Source organism: Podarcis bocagei (assembly GCF_964188305.1).
Source record: "Podarcis bocagei genome assembly, chromosome: 4".
Lineage (NCBI taxonomy): Eukaryota > Metazoa > Chordata > Lepidosauria > Squamata > Lacertidae > Podarcis > Podarcis bocagei.
Window position 1 is genome coordinate 18,133,359 of NC_138128.1, and position 16,600 is coordinate 18,149,958.

At 44.6% G+C, this 16,600-nt stretch overlaps 1 protein-coding gene and 1 long non-coding RNA gene across 5 annotated transcripts in view; one reads left to right on the forward strand and one right to left on the reverse strand.

Annotated features, from left to right (window-relative positions):
- LOC308585209 overlaps nucleotides 1-16,600 on the reverse strand; it is a 493,513-nt gene that overhangs the window by 231,195 nt on the left and 245,718 nt on the right. The gene's annotated exons all lie outside the window — the stretch shown is intronic.
- The window catches only part of WDR49 (WD repeat domain 49), a 116,389-nt gene that overhangs the window by 70,725 nt on the left and 29,064 nt on the right, over nucleotides 1-16,600 (forward strand). For all 4 annotated transcript variants that reach the window (XM_081190056.1, XM_081190058.1, XM_081190055.1 and 1 more), the window contains one exon: nucleotides 4,775-4,924. In XM_081190056.1, coding sequence (XP_081046182.1) covers nucleotides 4,775-4,924 — 150 coding nt within the window. The remainder of the gene's footprint in view (nucleotides 1-4,774; nucleotides 4,925-16,600) is intronic.

The window sequence follows — 16,600 nt, forward strand, 5'->3', positions numbered from 1 at the left end:
TGAAGAGTTTTTCTGAGTTTTTCTGAGAAGAGTTTTTCTGAGAAGATGGCTGTACTGCACTTAGTTGTGCTCTGGCTTGGCTTCGTGTATAGGGGCGAGCTGTGGTTTTGTGCCCTGTGCCAGCCAGATCTGTGTAGGGATTGCAGGGGGGTGCAGCATCCGGAGGTGCCACTATGGTTTGGCTACTGGATGGTATCTGTAATTTATCTGTGGAGAGGGTCTGGGTTTGGGTCTGGTGTGGTTGATTGGAGATGGCGTTCTGTGTGCCTCTGGTTCTGGTGTCGGTTTTTGTGGGGAGGGCTAATTTCCAGATGTCTGGCAGGCGGGACGTGTCGTCACGCTTGTTCATGTTGTGAGGGTGTTTCTCTATCTCGATGGCTTCCATGATTATTCTCTTGTGGTGATGTTCCATGTTAAAGAGCAATTTGGAATCTGCAAAATTAATTTCGTGTCCTGTTTCTTTCATGTGTTGGTAAAGAGAGGACGTTTTTTCTTCTTTTTTGACGGCATTCTTGTGTTCTGCGATACGTGCATTTATTCGTCTGTTTGTTTGTATATATATATATATATATATTATATATATATATATATAAAATCTTCTGAAATCCTGCTGTCTAGGTTGCCTATAAAACACTAGGCAGAATGATATGATAGGGCACTTTTGATCTATTGCTTCTATGTAAGCCACAGGAAAGGAGGTTTCACCCTTCCTCCCTTTTAAACACCCAAATGGGAGAATGCCTAATTTTCGCTGTATAAATAATCCCTAGATCTATCTAGATGTGCCAGGAACAAACTCTAATGGATATGAATGCAATTACTTTGTTGAAGGAAGATTTCCCGAACGCTTGAGAACCTAAAAGGCAGGGTGGAGATTGTAATGAGCTAACAGGACAATCCGTCAGCCCAATTCAGTGGATCTGGCTATCATCAGGCCGTATTCTAGACCAGCATCATTACAATAACATGTTTTGGAGTCCTATGAGAACTCCAATGGTGCTGGCCCAAGATGTGACCCCTATTATAAAACAGGGGTCAAACCAGTCCCTTTGGCAAGGTTTGCTGCTCAGCCAAGTGCTCAACATCTGCATCTTTGATGAGTGAGCTTCATCTTAAAAGTGTGAGCCCCAAATGGGTAGGCATTTCCTCACCTGGCTAGTAGGTAGAAGATCCTACCAACCTAGCAGTTTGAAAGCATGTCAGTGCACGCAGATAAATAGGTACCACTGTGGCAGGAAGCTAGATGGCGTTTCCATGCTCTCTGGTTTCCATCACGGTGTTCTGTTGCGCCAGAAGCGGTTTAGTCATGCTGGCCACATGACCCGGAAAGCTGTCTGCGGACAAAGGCCGGCTCCCTCTGCCTGAAGCAAGATGAGCGCCACACCCCATAGTCACCTTTTACTGGACTTAACCATCCAGGGGTCCTTTACCTTTACCTTTTACCTGGAAGAACAATAGACAGAGTTGTTTGTGAGAGCTAGAAGCTAAATGTTGGAAGATGGAGAAAGAAGCATATCTTGCTCTGTGCTGGTCTTTGGGGCTCCCTTGGAAACCTAAAAGGGGGGGGGGTGTAAAATCTATGTGAGTGTTAATCCTGTGAGCCCCCATGCCCCATGCTCAGGTGGTATATTTGTGTAAATAAAACCATATTTCCTAAAGATACCATAGTCTCCATCGACCTTCATTCCAAGGAAGAAGTGCAGTTGTCCCTGGAATCTCTCGCTGCTTGGAAATACGAGTAAAGCATAACAATATTATAGCCATTTCCTAAAATCTGGTTGTATGCCTGCACAATTTTGTAGTCATATATGAGGGAGCCTTTTTACCAAACTTCCCCAAATTTAAAAAGCAGTGAGAGGCTGTGGAAGTTTCCTATGTTGTCTAACAAAAGGCAGGCCTTATTTCCAAAACTTATCTTCTGATTTGCTATGCAGTGGCAGCAATTTTATAGTTTTGAACCCATAGGCCATAACAAAACTGAACAAGCATATAAACCGAGGATGGCGTGTAGGAATGAAATCATTTCAGAACTGAGCAAACATATCAAAATGCAAATGATTAAAATCAACAAATCTCCTTGTAAAAAAGATGTTGCCTTCTACGCCAAAGAGGTATTTTAAAAACTTTCGGCAGTAAAGGTGAAAGAGGCTGCTTGCTCAGAAACCCACCTCTCCCCAATTGCAATGTGAGTGACAGTTCTCTCTAAAATAATAATAATAAAAATATATTTGCAAGGAAGTAGGAATGCTAACTTCTTTAGGTATAATATAACGTAGGGGTAATTAGGCAAGAGGGAGAATTTCGGTTCAGTTTGCATATTAATGAGTGTTTAAAATTTAACAGTCATCCCAGGGAACTGATTGGATGCTTCATGAATTTCAGAGTGTAGCTCTCTAAGTATGTGTAAGAACGTTTTCTCCTCCTGCCTACCCATGACCTCGCCATTTCCAACCTTCTTCTGCTTTGTCCTTGGGTCTATTTCAGATAAGAGGAGCCCTGCTGGATCAGGCCAAAGCTCCATCTAAGCCCAGCATGCTGTTCTCATAGCGGGAAACCTAATAGCAGGATCTGAGCATGACAGCAACTCTCCTCACCTGCGATTCCTAGCAACTGGGATTTGGAGGAACAGTGCCTCCAAAAGGATTAGCTGCTCTTTGTAAAGCATCCCATGCAGCAGGGATAATAATAATAATAATTTATTATTTATACCCTGCCCATCTGGCCGGGCCTCCCAAGCCACTCTGGGCGGCTCCCAACAGAATATTAAAAATGCAATGAAACATCAAACATTAAAAACTTCCCTAAACAGGGCTGCCTTCAGATGTCTTCTGAAAGTCAGATAGTTGTTCATTTCCTTGACATCTGATGGGAGGGCGTTCCACAGGCCAAGAAGGCCCTCTGTCTGCTTCCTTGTAACCCCACTTCTTGCTGTGAGGGAACCACCAGAAGGCCCTTGAAGCTGGACCTCAGTGTCCAGGCTGAACAATGGGGATGGAGATGCTCCTTCATGTATACTGGACCAAGGTCGTTTAGGGCTTTAAAGGTCAGCACCAACACTTAGAATTGTGCTCGGAAACATACTGGGAGCCAATGTAGGTCTTTCAGGACTGGTATTATATGGTCTCGGCAGCCATTCCCAGTCACCAGTCTAGCTGATCGCCAGTGTGATGTCCATGACAGACTGTCCAAGTGTCCCTATTTTCCAGGGACCTTTCTGTATTTACAGAAGCCATCCTTGTTTCTGATTTGGTCCTGGAATGTCCCGCATTTCCTTAGGATGTCCCTATTTTCACCAGAGAAATATTGGAGGGTATGGAGTTGTGTAACCCCTGAGCCAAGGAGATAAGTAACTTTACAACCTGTTATATACTGAAGTTCTCCCCTGGGCCAGCAGGGGGACACTGTAGATAGTTTTCACTAGGTCCACATATGCAAATAAGGGATTGAAAGTGACGTTCAGTGATTGGATAGTTACAGAAAGTGGTCACTGTTACGTTCTAGTGGAGCTCTATATAAGCAGGCTGGCTGAACCTTTCAGTTCAGTCCTGTTCTGGCCTGTGAATAAACAAGAGCTGTTTGAAGAATCGCTGTGTCATCTGATATGTTCACCCACAACTTAACACAACCTTCAGAAGATATCTGAAGGTAGCCCTGCATAGGGAAGTCTTTTAATGTATTATTATGTTTTCATATATGCTGGAAGTTGCCCAGAGAGGCTGGGGCGACCCAGGCAGATGGACAGGGTGGAAATAATAAAATTATTATTATGGAATAGGACGTCCCTGTTTTCAGTGGAGAAATGTTGGAGGAATTGCCCTGGGTGGACCTGCAGAGTTCTTCCTTGGTGTGGAAAGAAGCATTCTGTTGTGGCCAGCAGAGATGATGTCAGGGCAAACTGGTTTGCGGTTTGTGTGTGGTTCCCACGACAGCTTCTCCTGGTTGCAAATGTTCATTGTGGGCCCCAGAATGTTACTGACCCCCATGTACAAAATTGGCTCTACATAATAAATCAATAACACACATATGACATGAGAAATGTGCAAAATGGCATAGGTTTTCTAGCTCAGGTATGGGCGGAAAAGTACACTGGGACCTACTGGTAGTTCTCTGGTGATTTGCAGTAGATTGACCAGGGTTTTTGATTCCCAAGTGTGGAATAGAAAGACTTTTCCTGCTTAAATGGGGTTGCCCAAATGGGAATTGGAAAAAGAAACCTTAACCAGGAGTGGATGGCATGGTATTGAAAATAGGCTCAGAAGCACCCTATTCTTCAATTCCAACATTTCGTATTCCAGTATTTCGTAGCTGGATATGGCTGGTAAATCCTGAGGTTCTAATGAAAAACAAAATTGATCTGGCGAGCCTAAAATCTGCCTGCCTCTGTAGTTCTTCAGAAAGCCAGCTTACATTTTTTTAATATAAAAAGGTGCAAGTTCCTAGTTGGCATGGCTGCATTTGTTTTGGGGTCTTTGGGTGAGAAAGTTGCCAAAAGGGAAATTACCGCTGGCACCCAGGTGGGACCTCTCTCCCTGTCCCTCCCTGCCCTGGGGTTTCCCTTCCAGCAGCTCTCATGCCAAGCTCTGCAAACAGCTTTTTAAAAACCCAAAGGAGTTCTAAAAGCAGTTTTGAGACAGCTGCTGAGAGGGGAAGTCATAAAAAAAATAAGCTGAAGTGCGTACGGAGAAAGCACCTGTGCTTGGGGAGGTGGCCACTCTTGGCATATCGAGAGCATACATTTCTTTTTTTAGACCCTAATCAGGAGCTTCTCTTGCAGGCTCTCAGATGCAGCGGAACGTAACTTCTGCTGGCAGGCTGTCCTCCAGAAGACACACACTATCTGCAGCTGACTGCGCCAACTCTGACGAGAACTGTCATTCCATTACTAGGCTCTTCTTCCTGGAGGCGAGGAACGTTTCAGTGTCAGGTAAGGGAAAGGCATTTCATTTTCTACGGTCATTTGGATGAGGGGTGAGAAGGGAAGCTGGACCACTTGACCAGCCCTGCTGAGAGAGCAGCCAGCTCTTCTTCTTCCTCAAGTGTCACCTCAGAAGAGCAAAAGGTGTTCTATTGGCGGAATTCCGGGTTAGCACCTCCGGTAATGGCTGAATTCCTCTGACCGGGAGGAATTCGCTTCGTGGAAATTAGGGTCTGACCGCCACGGCGAAGGCGGGGACCCACAAAAAATCACAGGCGGGAGAAGCCTGTGAACGTGGGATTCGGCTGGCACCTTTTGCGCCTCCCCTACTCGCAGGGAAACCCGGTTTCGGGGATCTGGAGCGACGTGGGGCGAGTGGCGCGGTGCTTTGAATTGACTGCTTCTTTCACGGAGTGAAGCCGCATTGCTGTTGCCGGAGAGCGCTGACTTTTTCCTGTGGACAATTCGATTTTAAAACAACTACCCGTGAGTAGAATGGAAAATTGGATTTTTTAACATCTTAATTTGGTACCGAAACGGGGAGGTTTCAAACAGGAAGTCCGCCTCCCCCTTTTGTAAATAGACTGGAGCAAAAAGGCTGCAAGCTAAAGTCTTGGAAAGCTTTTCATAAAGGATTAAACTTCCATCAGCTAAAATCATCAAACCCCCCTTGGAAGCAGGAGGAGAGGAGTAAATGTAATTGAAAATTGAAACTAACTTTATTGTTTGAATTGTGCTTAAAAGGATTGATACAAATAGAAATTGTTTCCCCCTAGAGGAAGCCTTTGAAATTGTTACATGAGCTGAGCGGGGAATTTCCAGCTGTAAGACAAGACCGTGAGAATCTGGGATTGACCTTGGACTGTTAAGAATGTTGACAGAAGAAGCCTTAGTGGTTGCATTATGTAAGATTAATGACTCACTGGAACAGCTCCATAGGAAGACGGATGTGATGATTATAAAAATTGATAACTTGGAACAAAAAGTGACTAACTTGGGACAAAAAGTGAATATTAATACAGAAACTATTCAGGAATCGATACAGGGATCTACCTTGACATGGCAAATTGAGGAGAAGGCGGGGGAGAAAGTTGTTAGAGCCCCAGCCTCACAGATGCAATTTGATGACTATAAGTGGATGCCTTTTATGACTGAATCTAGAGAAAGCCAGACTTTGAGGATTGGAGCCCCGCTTGGACTGGAGAAGGAAAGTTGGATAGATCCCTTCATGCAGGGATTTATTGACTTTTGGGACTTGGACTTAGGTCAGGAGGAGACTGGAGTTGTGGGGACTGCCAGACTTGGAGGAACTTTGAAATACGACTGGAAATATCTTGTGAGTTTTAGTTTTAACTATGGAGATTTGGCTGATTTGTCGAGAAGGAATAAAAACATTGGTAGGTGGGAATTTCCTCGAGATTTACTTTTCAGCATCAAAGGAAGGAAAATAAGAACAAGATCAGGAGAAGACAAAGTAAAGTGCATGTTTAAACATGAAGAAGACTCACAGAAGGGACTTGGAAAAGAGTTAAGAGCCTCAGAAAGAAGATCACCAGGTTGATGGACTATATGGAATTGACGGAAATGACTGGCAGAATCCAAGACCAGGGAGAAGAGACGGTGGAAGAATATTGGAAAAAGTTTAAAATCTATATATGGAAATAATGTAAAATTAATGAATGTTAGAAAAATGTTGGAAGGAAATTATATGGCTTTAGTAGAAATGTTTTAAGGAATTAAGCATAAATAAGTATTATAGTTTTAATGGAAAATAAGGTTAAAATATGTTAAGATAATCATATGACAGAAAATAGAGAAAGATGGAAAGGATTTGCTGAAACAATTAATAGAAATGGAATACAAAAAGGGAGGTGAGAGGAGGTCGATGAAACAAGGGAATGAAAGAGAGGATATTGAGATGGTATGATGTGTGTTTTTTGAACTGTTTTTGCTTTTGTTTTGTTTAATGTGTTAATGTTGTGTTTATTGTTTATATATTGTACTGTATGTTTTTTCTTCTTTTTTCTTCTTCTTTTCCTTCTTCTTTCCTTCTTGTAAGGTTTAAAAGTAATAAAGATTATTTAAAAACAAAACAAAAACAAAAGGTGTTCTATCGGATTGCAGAGCAAGGGAGAGGTGAGAAGGAGGGTGACTCTGCTGAGAAGAAGAAAAAGAAGAAGAAGAAGAAGAAGAAGAAGAAGAAGAAGAAGAAGAAGAAGAAGAAGACGACGACGACTTTGGATTTGATATCCCGCTTTATCACTACCCTAAGGAGTCTCAAAGCGGCTAACATTCTCCTTTCCCTTCCTCCCCCACAAGAAACACTCTGTGAGGTGAGTGGGGCTGAGAGACTTCAAAGAAGTGTGACTAGCCCAAGGTCACCCAGCAGCTGCATGTGGAGGAGCGGAGACACGAACCTGGTTCACCAGATTACGAGACTACCACTCTTAACCACTACACCACACTGACAACTTCCCTTTGGTGCTTCCTTTCTCTGAACAGTTTTCATCCCAGCTTGTTTTCATAAGAATACCATATTTTTAAGAACATGCTCACATTTGATTCCCCATTCCCCCTTTCCTTCTGTGCCATCTTTCTGATTGTAATTCTGAGAGCAGGGACTGGCTGGTGGTGTTTTGTTTTTTTTTAAAAAAAACACTCAGTAAACTGCTCTGAGAGCTTTTTCAGCTGAAGAATGGTGTAAAAAAGCTTTTAATAAAGAAAGTGTGGATGGATGCCAACTCAGCCTACAAAGCAATCCTAACTGCAGGAAGCCAGCATAAATTAGACCAGTTCCAAACTTCATTCAGGAGGAATATGACCGACATCACCCTTTTCTCTCGCTAAGTTCTGCTGGGTTGCTTGGACATATGATTGAGCTGGAAGAGTTTTGGAATAGGTGAAAACCTCTCCATGCCCTGATACCACAGCCTTTTGGGCAAACTTGTGCTGGTGTAAATTACACTGGCTTAAGTTTTGCTGACTGAGCCCTCGTTGAGAAAGCCCAAGATCTACCATATCCCAACTCTCTTGACCTAAGGGATCTCAGGTTTGTATTGTGCTGTTAGTTGAATGTTTACAAGTGACAGCAGAATTACTCCCAGTATTGGCCAAAATAGTCACTGGTGGTAGGAGGCTTTGACTCCTGGCCTCCCACCAACTCATTCCTCTTCCCCAGAATGTGGAAGTTTTCTTCATAAAGAAGATGATTCAAGTTTCCTGGCCTTTCACGACTTTCACTTTCCAGCTGGCTTCGCAAATGGTGTAAACAGGAACGGTTTGGATTCTTAGATCACGGACTGCAGCTTCTTGAAGATGGACTTCTGGCAAGCGATGGGCTGCACCTCACAATGGTTGGGAGAAATGTTTTTGCCAAAAATCTCAGAAACCTCATCAGAAGGGCTTTAAACTGACTAATGTGGGGGAGGGAGACAGTGCTCCTGAAGGTAGGAGTCTATCAATTGATGAAGATGATCATCCAAATGTCATAGACCAAATGGAGCAAACAGCACGCAGACCTAGTGGTGGGAGGAAAAAATCCTTAAATAAGAGACACGGGGGAATGATTAATGGACTTCAATGTCTGTACACTAATGCGCAAAGCATGGGAAATAAACAAGATGAGTTTGAGCTCTTGGTACAGCAAACTAAATACAGTGGTACCCCGCAAGACGAACGCCTTGCAAGACGGAAAAAGGGTTTTCCGTTTTGGAGGCGCTTCGCAAAACGAATTTCCCTATGGGCTTGCTTCGCAAGACGACAGCCCATAGGGAAATCTCCGGGACAGTGGGGAAGCGCAGCGCGTCTTCCCCACTGTCCTCGGACCTCCTCCGAAGCCTGGCGGCGGGACGGGGACACCTCCTCCCGCCGCCGCCGGGCTTCGGAAGGCTCCTCCGAAGCCGGGCGGTGGGGCGGGAACACCTCCACCCGCCGCCGGGCTTCGGAAGGCTCCTCCGAAGCCGGGCGGCGGGGCGGGAACACCTCACGCCGCCGCCTGGCGTCGGAACGATGCTCCAAAGCCGGGCAGCGGGGAGGGAACACCTCCTCCCGCCGCCCGGCTTCGGAACGATGCTCCGAAGCCAGGCGGCGGGGCCGCGAAGCCTGGGCGCGCTGATCGGCATGCTGGCAACTCTCCGCAAGCAGCGGGAGAGGTCCGCGAAGCCTGTCCAGGACAGCTTTTGAAGGCAGGGGGGGGGAGCAAAGACTTTCGCCCCCCGCCCGCCTTCAGAAGAGGTCCTGGACCTCTTCTGAAGGCTGGCGGGGGGCAAAAGTCTTTGTCCCCCCTGCCTGCCTTCCCAGAGGCTTTTAAATCGCCCTGGACAGCAGAGAAGTCCTCTGCTGTCCCGGGGCGATTTTAAAATGCCGCCCGCCAGCATTTTAAGATCGCCCCGGACAGCGGAGAAGTCCTCCGCTGTCCCGGGGTTTTTTAAAATGCTGGGGGTGGGAAGAAAAGTCCTTGTCCCCCCCCAGCCTTCAGAAGAGGTCGGGGACAGACTGTCCCCGGACCTGGTCTGAAGGCGGTTTCCATAGGAACGCATTAATTGATTTTCAATGCATTCCTATGGGAAACCGTGCATCGCAAGACGAAAAACTCGCAAGATGAAGAGACTTGCAGAACGAGGCACCACTGTATGACATAATAGGCATCACTGAAACCTGGTGGGATAAGTCCCACGATTGGAATGCAATAATGGGGGGATACAATCTATTTCAGAGAAACAGACCAGACAAGAAAGGAGGAGGAGTGGCGTTATATGTCAGGGATGTGTATACCTGTGAAGAGATCCAAGATTTAGAACCTCAAAGCCAAAGTGAGAGCATTTGGGTCAAAATTAAGGGAGAGAAGAATAACAGAGACCTCATTGTGGGAGTTTACTATAGATCCCCAAGCCAAACGGAGGACATAGATGATGCCTTCCTGGAACAGACGGCCAAGCATGCAAAAGGAAGGGAGATAGTAGTAATGGGGGACTTCAATTACCCGGATATTTGTTGGATGTCAAACTCAGCCAAGAGCATAAGGTCAAACAGATTCCTCACTGGCCTTGCAGACAACTTCATTGTCCAGAAAGTGGGAGAAGCAACAAGAGGAACAGCCATTTTAGATCTGGTCCTAACCAATGTTGATGACCTGGTTAGTGGGGTAGAAGTGGAAGGATCATTAGGCGCGAGTGATCATGCTCTTCTGAAGTTCACTATACAGCGGAAAGGAGCAGCCAAGCATACTAGGACTCAATTTCTTGACTTTAAGAAAGCCGACTTCATAAAACTTAGGGAAGTGCTGGGTGAGATCCCATGGACAGTAATACTAAAAGGAAAGGGAGTTCATGATGGCTGGGAGTTTGTTAAGAGGGAGATAGTAAAAGCACAATGTCAGGCAATACCAATGAGACGGAAACATGGAAGGTGCCTAAAGAAGCCAGGGTGGCTATCTAAAGAACTTTTAACTGAGTTAAGATTAAAAAAGGATGTGTACAAAAAATGGAAAAGGGGGGAAACCACCAAAGAGGAATTCAAACAAATAGCCAGCACGTGTAGACACAAAGTCAGAAAAGCTAAAGCACAGAATGAACTCAGGCTTGCTAGAGAGGTTAAAAGCAACAAAAAAGGCTTTTATGGGTATGTTCGTAGCAAAAGGAAGAACAAAGAAACAGTGGGGTCACTCAGAGGAGAAGATGGTGAAATGCAAACAGGGGACACAGAAAGGGCTGAACTCCTCAATGCCTTCTTTGCCTCAGTCTTCTCCGATAAAGAAAACAATGCCCGACCTGAAGAATTTGGAGCAAATGATTCAGCAAAGGAAACACAGCCCAGAATAACTAAGGAGATAGTACAAGAATACTTGGCTAGTTTAGATGTATTCAAGTCTCCAGGGCCAGATGAACTGCATCCAAGAGTATTAAAAGAACTGGCAGATGTGATCTCAGAACCACTGGCAGTCATCTTTGAGAATTCCTGGAGAACAGGCGAAGTCCCGGCAGACTGGAGGAGGGCAACTGTTGTCCCTATTTTCAAAAAGGGGAAAAGAGAGGACCCAAATAATTACCGCCCAGTCAGTCTGACATCAATACCAGGGAAGACTCTGGAGCAGATCATTAAGCAAACAGTCTGTGAGCACCTAGAAAGGAATGCTGTGATCACCAATAGTCAGCATGGATTTCTGAAAAATAAGTCATGTCAGACTAACCTGATCTTGTTTTTTGACAGAATTACAAGCCTGGTAGATGAAGGGAACGCAGTGGATGTAGCCTACCTTGATTTCAGCAAGGCATTCGACAAGGTGCCCCATGATATTCTTGTAAAGAAGCTGGTAAAATGCGGTCTTGACTATGCTACCACTCAGTGGATTTGTAACTGGCTGACTGACCGAACCCAAAGGGTGCTCATCAATGGTTCCTCTTCATCCTGGAGAAGAGTGACTAGTGGGGTGCCACAGGGTCTTGGGCCCGGTCTTATTCAACATCTTTATCAACGACTTGGATGATGGACTCAAGGGCATCCTGATCAAATTTGCAGATGACACCAAACGGGGAGGGGTGGCTAACACCCCAGAGGACAGGATCACACTTCAAAACAACCGTGACAGATTAGAGAACTGGGCAAAAACAAACAAGATGAATTTTAACAGGGAGAAATGTAAAGTATTGCACTTGGGCAAAAAAAATGAGAGGCACAAATACAAGATGGGTGACACCTGGCTTGAGAGCAGTACATGTGAAAAGGATCTAGGAGTCTTGGTCGACCACAAACTTGACATGAGCCAACAGTGTGACGCGGCAGCTAAAAAAGCCAATGCAATTCTGGGCTGCATCAATAGGAGTATAGCATCTAGATCAAGGGAAGTAATAGTGCCACTCTATTCTGCTCTGGTCAGACCTCACCTGGAGTACTGTGTCCAGTTCTGGGCACCACAATTCAAAAAGGACACTGACAAACTGGAACGTGTCCAGAGGAGGGCAACCAAAATGGTCAAAGGCCTGGAAACGATGCCTTATGAGGAACGGCTAAGGGAGCTGGGCATGTTTAGCCTGGAGAAGAGGAGGTTAAGGGGTGATATGATAGCCATGTTCAAATATATAAAAGGATGTCACATAGAGGAGGGAGAAAGGTTGTTTTCTGCTGCTCCAGAGAAGCGGACACGGAGCAATGGATCCAAACTACAAGAAAGAAGATTCCACCTAAACATTAGGAAGAACTTCCTGACAGTAAGAGCTGTTTGACAGTGGAATTTGCTGCCAAGGAGTGTGGTGGAGTCTCCTTCTTTGGAGGTCTTTAAGCAGAGGCTTGACAACCATATGTCAGGAGTGCTCTGATGGTGTTTCCTGCTTGGCAGGGGGTTGGACTCGATGGCCCTTGTGGTCTCTTCCAACTCTCTGTTTCTATGATTCTATGATTCTATGACTACCCTTTTCTGCAGCCTTTCCTCTGGATCTACAACGATGTCCTTTTCGAGATGGGAGCGACCAGGTTCTGTAATGGGGTTGTGTCACTGATTTATATAACGGCATTATGAAAGTTCCTCTTTAATTTCCAGCCCCTTCCTTGCAATTCCTAACACTGAGACTGCCCTTTTCACTGCAGAAGCAAAGGCACACCTGCGTAAACGCATGTGAGACATGCCAGTTACGGAATACCAAATAACACTACCAGAGAAGAGATTCTTCCTTCCTCTTTTGGGTTAGGATCCATCTTATATGAGCATTAGGAAAGGAAACCTTTTTTGCAGCCCAGTGCATAGCTACTCTTGTGGGAAACCTTCCAGACCCCTGCAGAAATGAAGCTGAACTTTCTGCTCACCAGCTTCTTAGCAGAGAGTTAAATCCTGCTGGGTGCTCCTTTTCTAGCATGTTCACTGTAGGGAAGTCCTGGTGAAGCAGTCCTTACCTGCCTCTTCTTATCCTCCATCTTGCCACCTGACCACCCCACCTTTTGACTGTTGCAGATATTAAATATTGCACAGTTTGAAGCGACTGGAAGCATAAGAACTGACTCCTTTGGAAATGAAGCATTGCCCAGACCCATGAAAATATCATTTAAACTTTTACCAGCAGAACTTTCTTCAAAACAGAATTAAAACATCAAAAATATCTATGCAATATCTTGCACTGTCTAGCACAGGCTCAGCATCCTACAAAATATGAAATAATCCAAACGGACCTAAAAGCAAAGGTGTCTCTCTCTCTCTCCGACCTGCTTTTCACATGTGACTGACAGCCACCCCCCTTTCAAGATGGCAGATTTGCAACTCAATACCTTTATCACTTGATCAAAGGTTCACTCTCAAGGCAGAGTAGAGAAACAATCAACAGATAATTAACTAGTTACAGCTCGGAGTCCTTTCGAAAAACTCTTGTGGAAAACCCCCAGTCTTTGCAATGCACATTTAGCCATATTAAGCTTTCATTAATACATATACATTTTTCATTTCTGTGTGAAATGAACCATTAAACTTAACATTGACAGTCCTGGATCATTCTGGGTGGGCCAACCTGGTCTGGAGCTATCTCAATCCAATCCAGTAGAGGCCCGAATCAGGCTGGTTCAGTTTGAGATCGCCACCGCTCCTCAATTCTGCCTCCAAATTCTAACTTGCTTTTTGGTGTTTGGCTTTCTCCTCAGTCTTGCCTCCTGATTTGCCCCATAGCTCCTCTTCCCTTCTCCTGCCTCCCCCCAGATTGTTGCCCATGGCCCAGACCTAAGAGAATTGAGCCGGCTGTCCCTGAGATAAGACTGTAAATTCCAATAAACCAAATGAGCAAATGTGTAGGAGAAGGCTGTTTGCATGCAGAGAGTCAAACTCACTATTGATTTATACCCCTTGCAAGCCAGCAAGGCGCTGCAGGATGTTAAGTCATGATAGAATTTGGTCCAGTGGGGAGTTTTGCAGCAGCTAATCTTGAGAGTATAAAACCGTTTCTCATCTTAGCAGCCTTTTTCCAGGTGTTTTCTGAATCAAATTATCGTTATTTCCCTCCAAGGCAAATTGGAATCTTTCTGCAGATTTATCTGCAATGATTTGGGAAATCTGTTGCCTTAAGGGTTTATTTAGGGTTCTTCAGTGTCCATAAAGAACATACAATTGACAAGAAGAACTTTGGTTTGCCAAAGAGGAAACCATTTACATAAAGATTTACAGTCTCGTGTGAAACTTTTGCAAATAGAAAAATAAAAGGTTGTGAAAATGAGTTCCCAAGGCCCAATTTCTTTTTCCTGTAACTTCTTTCAGTTTGGGGAGCCAATGGATTGAACCGTATTTCACTGCTGCTGGAAAGCTGCAGTATTAAAATGGAGACCAAAAGCCAAACAAACAAAATACAAATCTAACCAGGTTCATGCCCAGTGGGAGAATTGCTTGTGGTTAGAGAAGGACAGTTGCATTGAAAAAGTTAAGCACAGAAAGTGATGCACAGTGCCGTTGTACTACTCTTGAGCAAGACACGCTAGAAAAAAAATAATAATTCAAGTTCAAGGCTGTAATCTTAAAACTCTGGGTACACTCACATGGGAGCAAATGCCAATGGACTTGCCAGGACATGCATCCAGGTGACATGGATATATTTTTTATTTTAAAGTTTCATTCCCTGCCTTCCAATCAAGCAATTCTCAGGACTTATTATCTATAGACTGAAATACATCACACAAACGCAAGCATGCTCCAGCAACCCTTAGCCATCTTGCCGATGAATAGGCCCAACAGATGTTTTCCTTTGGTCCTGCTGTCCCAGGTTGACTGATATTTGAACCTTAGTGCTCTTTCTGGGAGGGGTGGGGAAGCAAACACTTTACAGCTGGTCTTTCTCTCTCTCTCACACACACAAACACACATACACGCATTCAGGGGTGGGGAACCTCTTTCAGCCTGAAGGCTGCATTCCCTCCTAGTCAACCTTCAATGGGGCTACATGCCAGCTGTCTGGAAACAAAAGTGGGCTGAGCAACAAATACCACACTTTTCCATGTGTAAGACGAGGATTTATTTTTTTACTGTAAAATAATGTTTAAAAACGGGCGTCGTCTTATACTCGGATAGTGCATAGGGTGCACTGGTGATTGGTTGCAGCTGTGAGCTGCATCTTGTCAGCGGTGCTTTGGCATGTGATTGTTGGCTGCAACAAGGGATGCTGCTGCTGTAATTTGGTGTGTGATTGGTTGTTTCATTAAGGGCTGCTTTGGATTGGCTGCCGCTGCAGCTCTTGGGCGTTTGAGTCCCGTCTGCTGTGGTCGAGTGGGCAGACGCTTGTTGGGTTTTGCGAACGCGATTGATTGTCAGCGTTTGTTAGTCGGGTCAGTGATTTTATGCATCCCCCCCAAAAAAAACTCAACAACCTTGGGTAATCCCGCCCCCCCCAAAAGCTCCAAAGCTCAACAACTTTGGGCTATCTCCCCCCATTTTCTTAAATTTGAGTGCCCAGAAATAGGGGCGCCTTATACACGGGGGCATGTTATACACAGAAAAATACGGTACTTGCCCATCTCTCTCTCTCTCCTCCACTTAGGTAAGCAAGAGCACGATCAGAGTTCAAGGGCTTGCCAGGCAAAAGCACACAAGGAGAGTGCAAATCAGCATTACACAATACTGACTCCCATGGGGCGTTACATCCCATGTTTCTCCTGAGGACAGGGAGAAGGAAGAACCTTAGTTCAATGGCGGAGCAAATGTTTTGCATACAGAAGGTGTCAGGGATAATCTTCAGCAGGTTTCTGAAGTAACACATTTGGAAAACACCCTGGAGTTATTTGTATCAAAATGGGAAGTCCTCAAAATGTATTTAAAAAATAATTATAGCAGCTTAAATTCTGTTGCAGCATTTGATTAATTTCAGTAGTAGTTTTAAGAAGACCTAAGACTAACTAAGAAGCAGTTTAATCATGATAATAGTTTGTATCAGCAACAAGTTTTGTGTGCAGTATTTGAACCAAGGAGTAGACGGGAAGTCATTTGTGTTTTTCATTTGGTTTTGTAATAACTTTATTTACTTTCTGTACGGTATGGGTGTAAAAGTTATCTTTTTTTTTTCTTTTTCCTTTGTTCGTTCTCTCTATTTCTGTAATAATTCAATTTTAAAAAAAGAAAGAAAAGACCCTGGAGAGACGCCCTGGATGACCACCACCTGTCGTTCAGACCGGACAACACTGAGATAAATTGTCTGACTCAGTTTAAAGCGGGTCCCTATGTTAATATATGTCAGGAATGAGAACAGGAGTGGCTAACTTGTGACCTTCCAGATGCTGATGGATCCCAGCTCCTATCATCCCTAACTATGGGCCATGCCAGCTGGCACTGATGGGAACTTTGTGGCAGATGTTAATATTGTGCAGCTTCAAGCGATGCTGACACAAAACCCCACCCGACCCCACCCCCACCCCCACTCACCTTTCACCCCCCCACCTCTTTCACCCTCTTCTTCCTAATGTCTCAACAAATGAAACTGATCTGTAAAAAATGTTACCTGGAAAAGAGAGAGAGAGAGAGAGAGAGAGAGAGAGAGAGAGAGAGAGAGAGAGAATACACATACTTTTGTAAACCAAGAAAATCTTTAATAAAAATACGTAAAAAATATATTGAAGCGACTGGATACACAAAACGGACTCCTCTTGGGAATAAAACATAAGCCCATAAGTTTAATTAAAGCTTTACCTGCAGAACTTTCCTCAAAACAGAAGAGAAAACAGTAAATGATACAC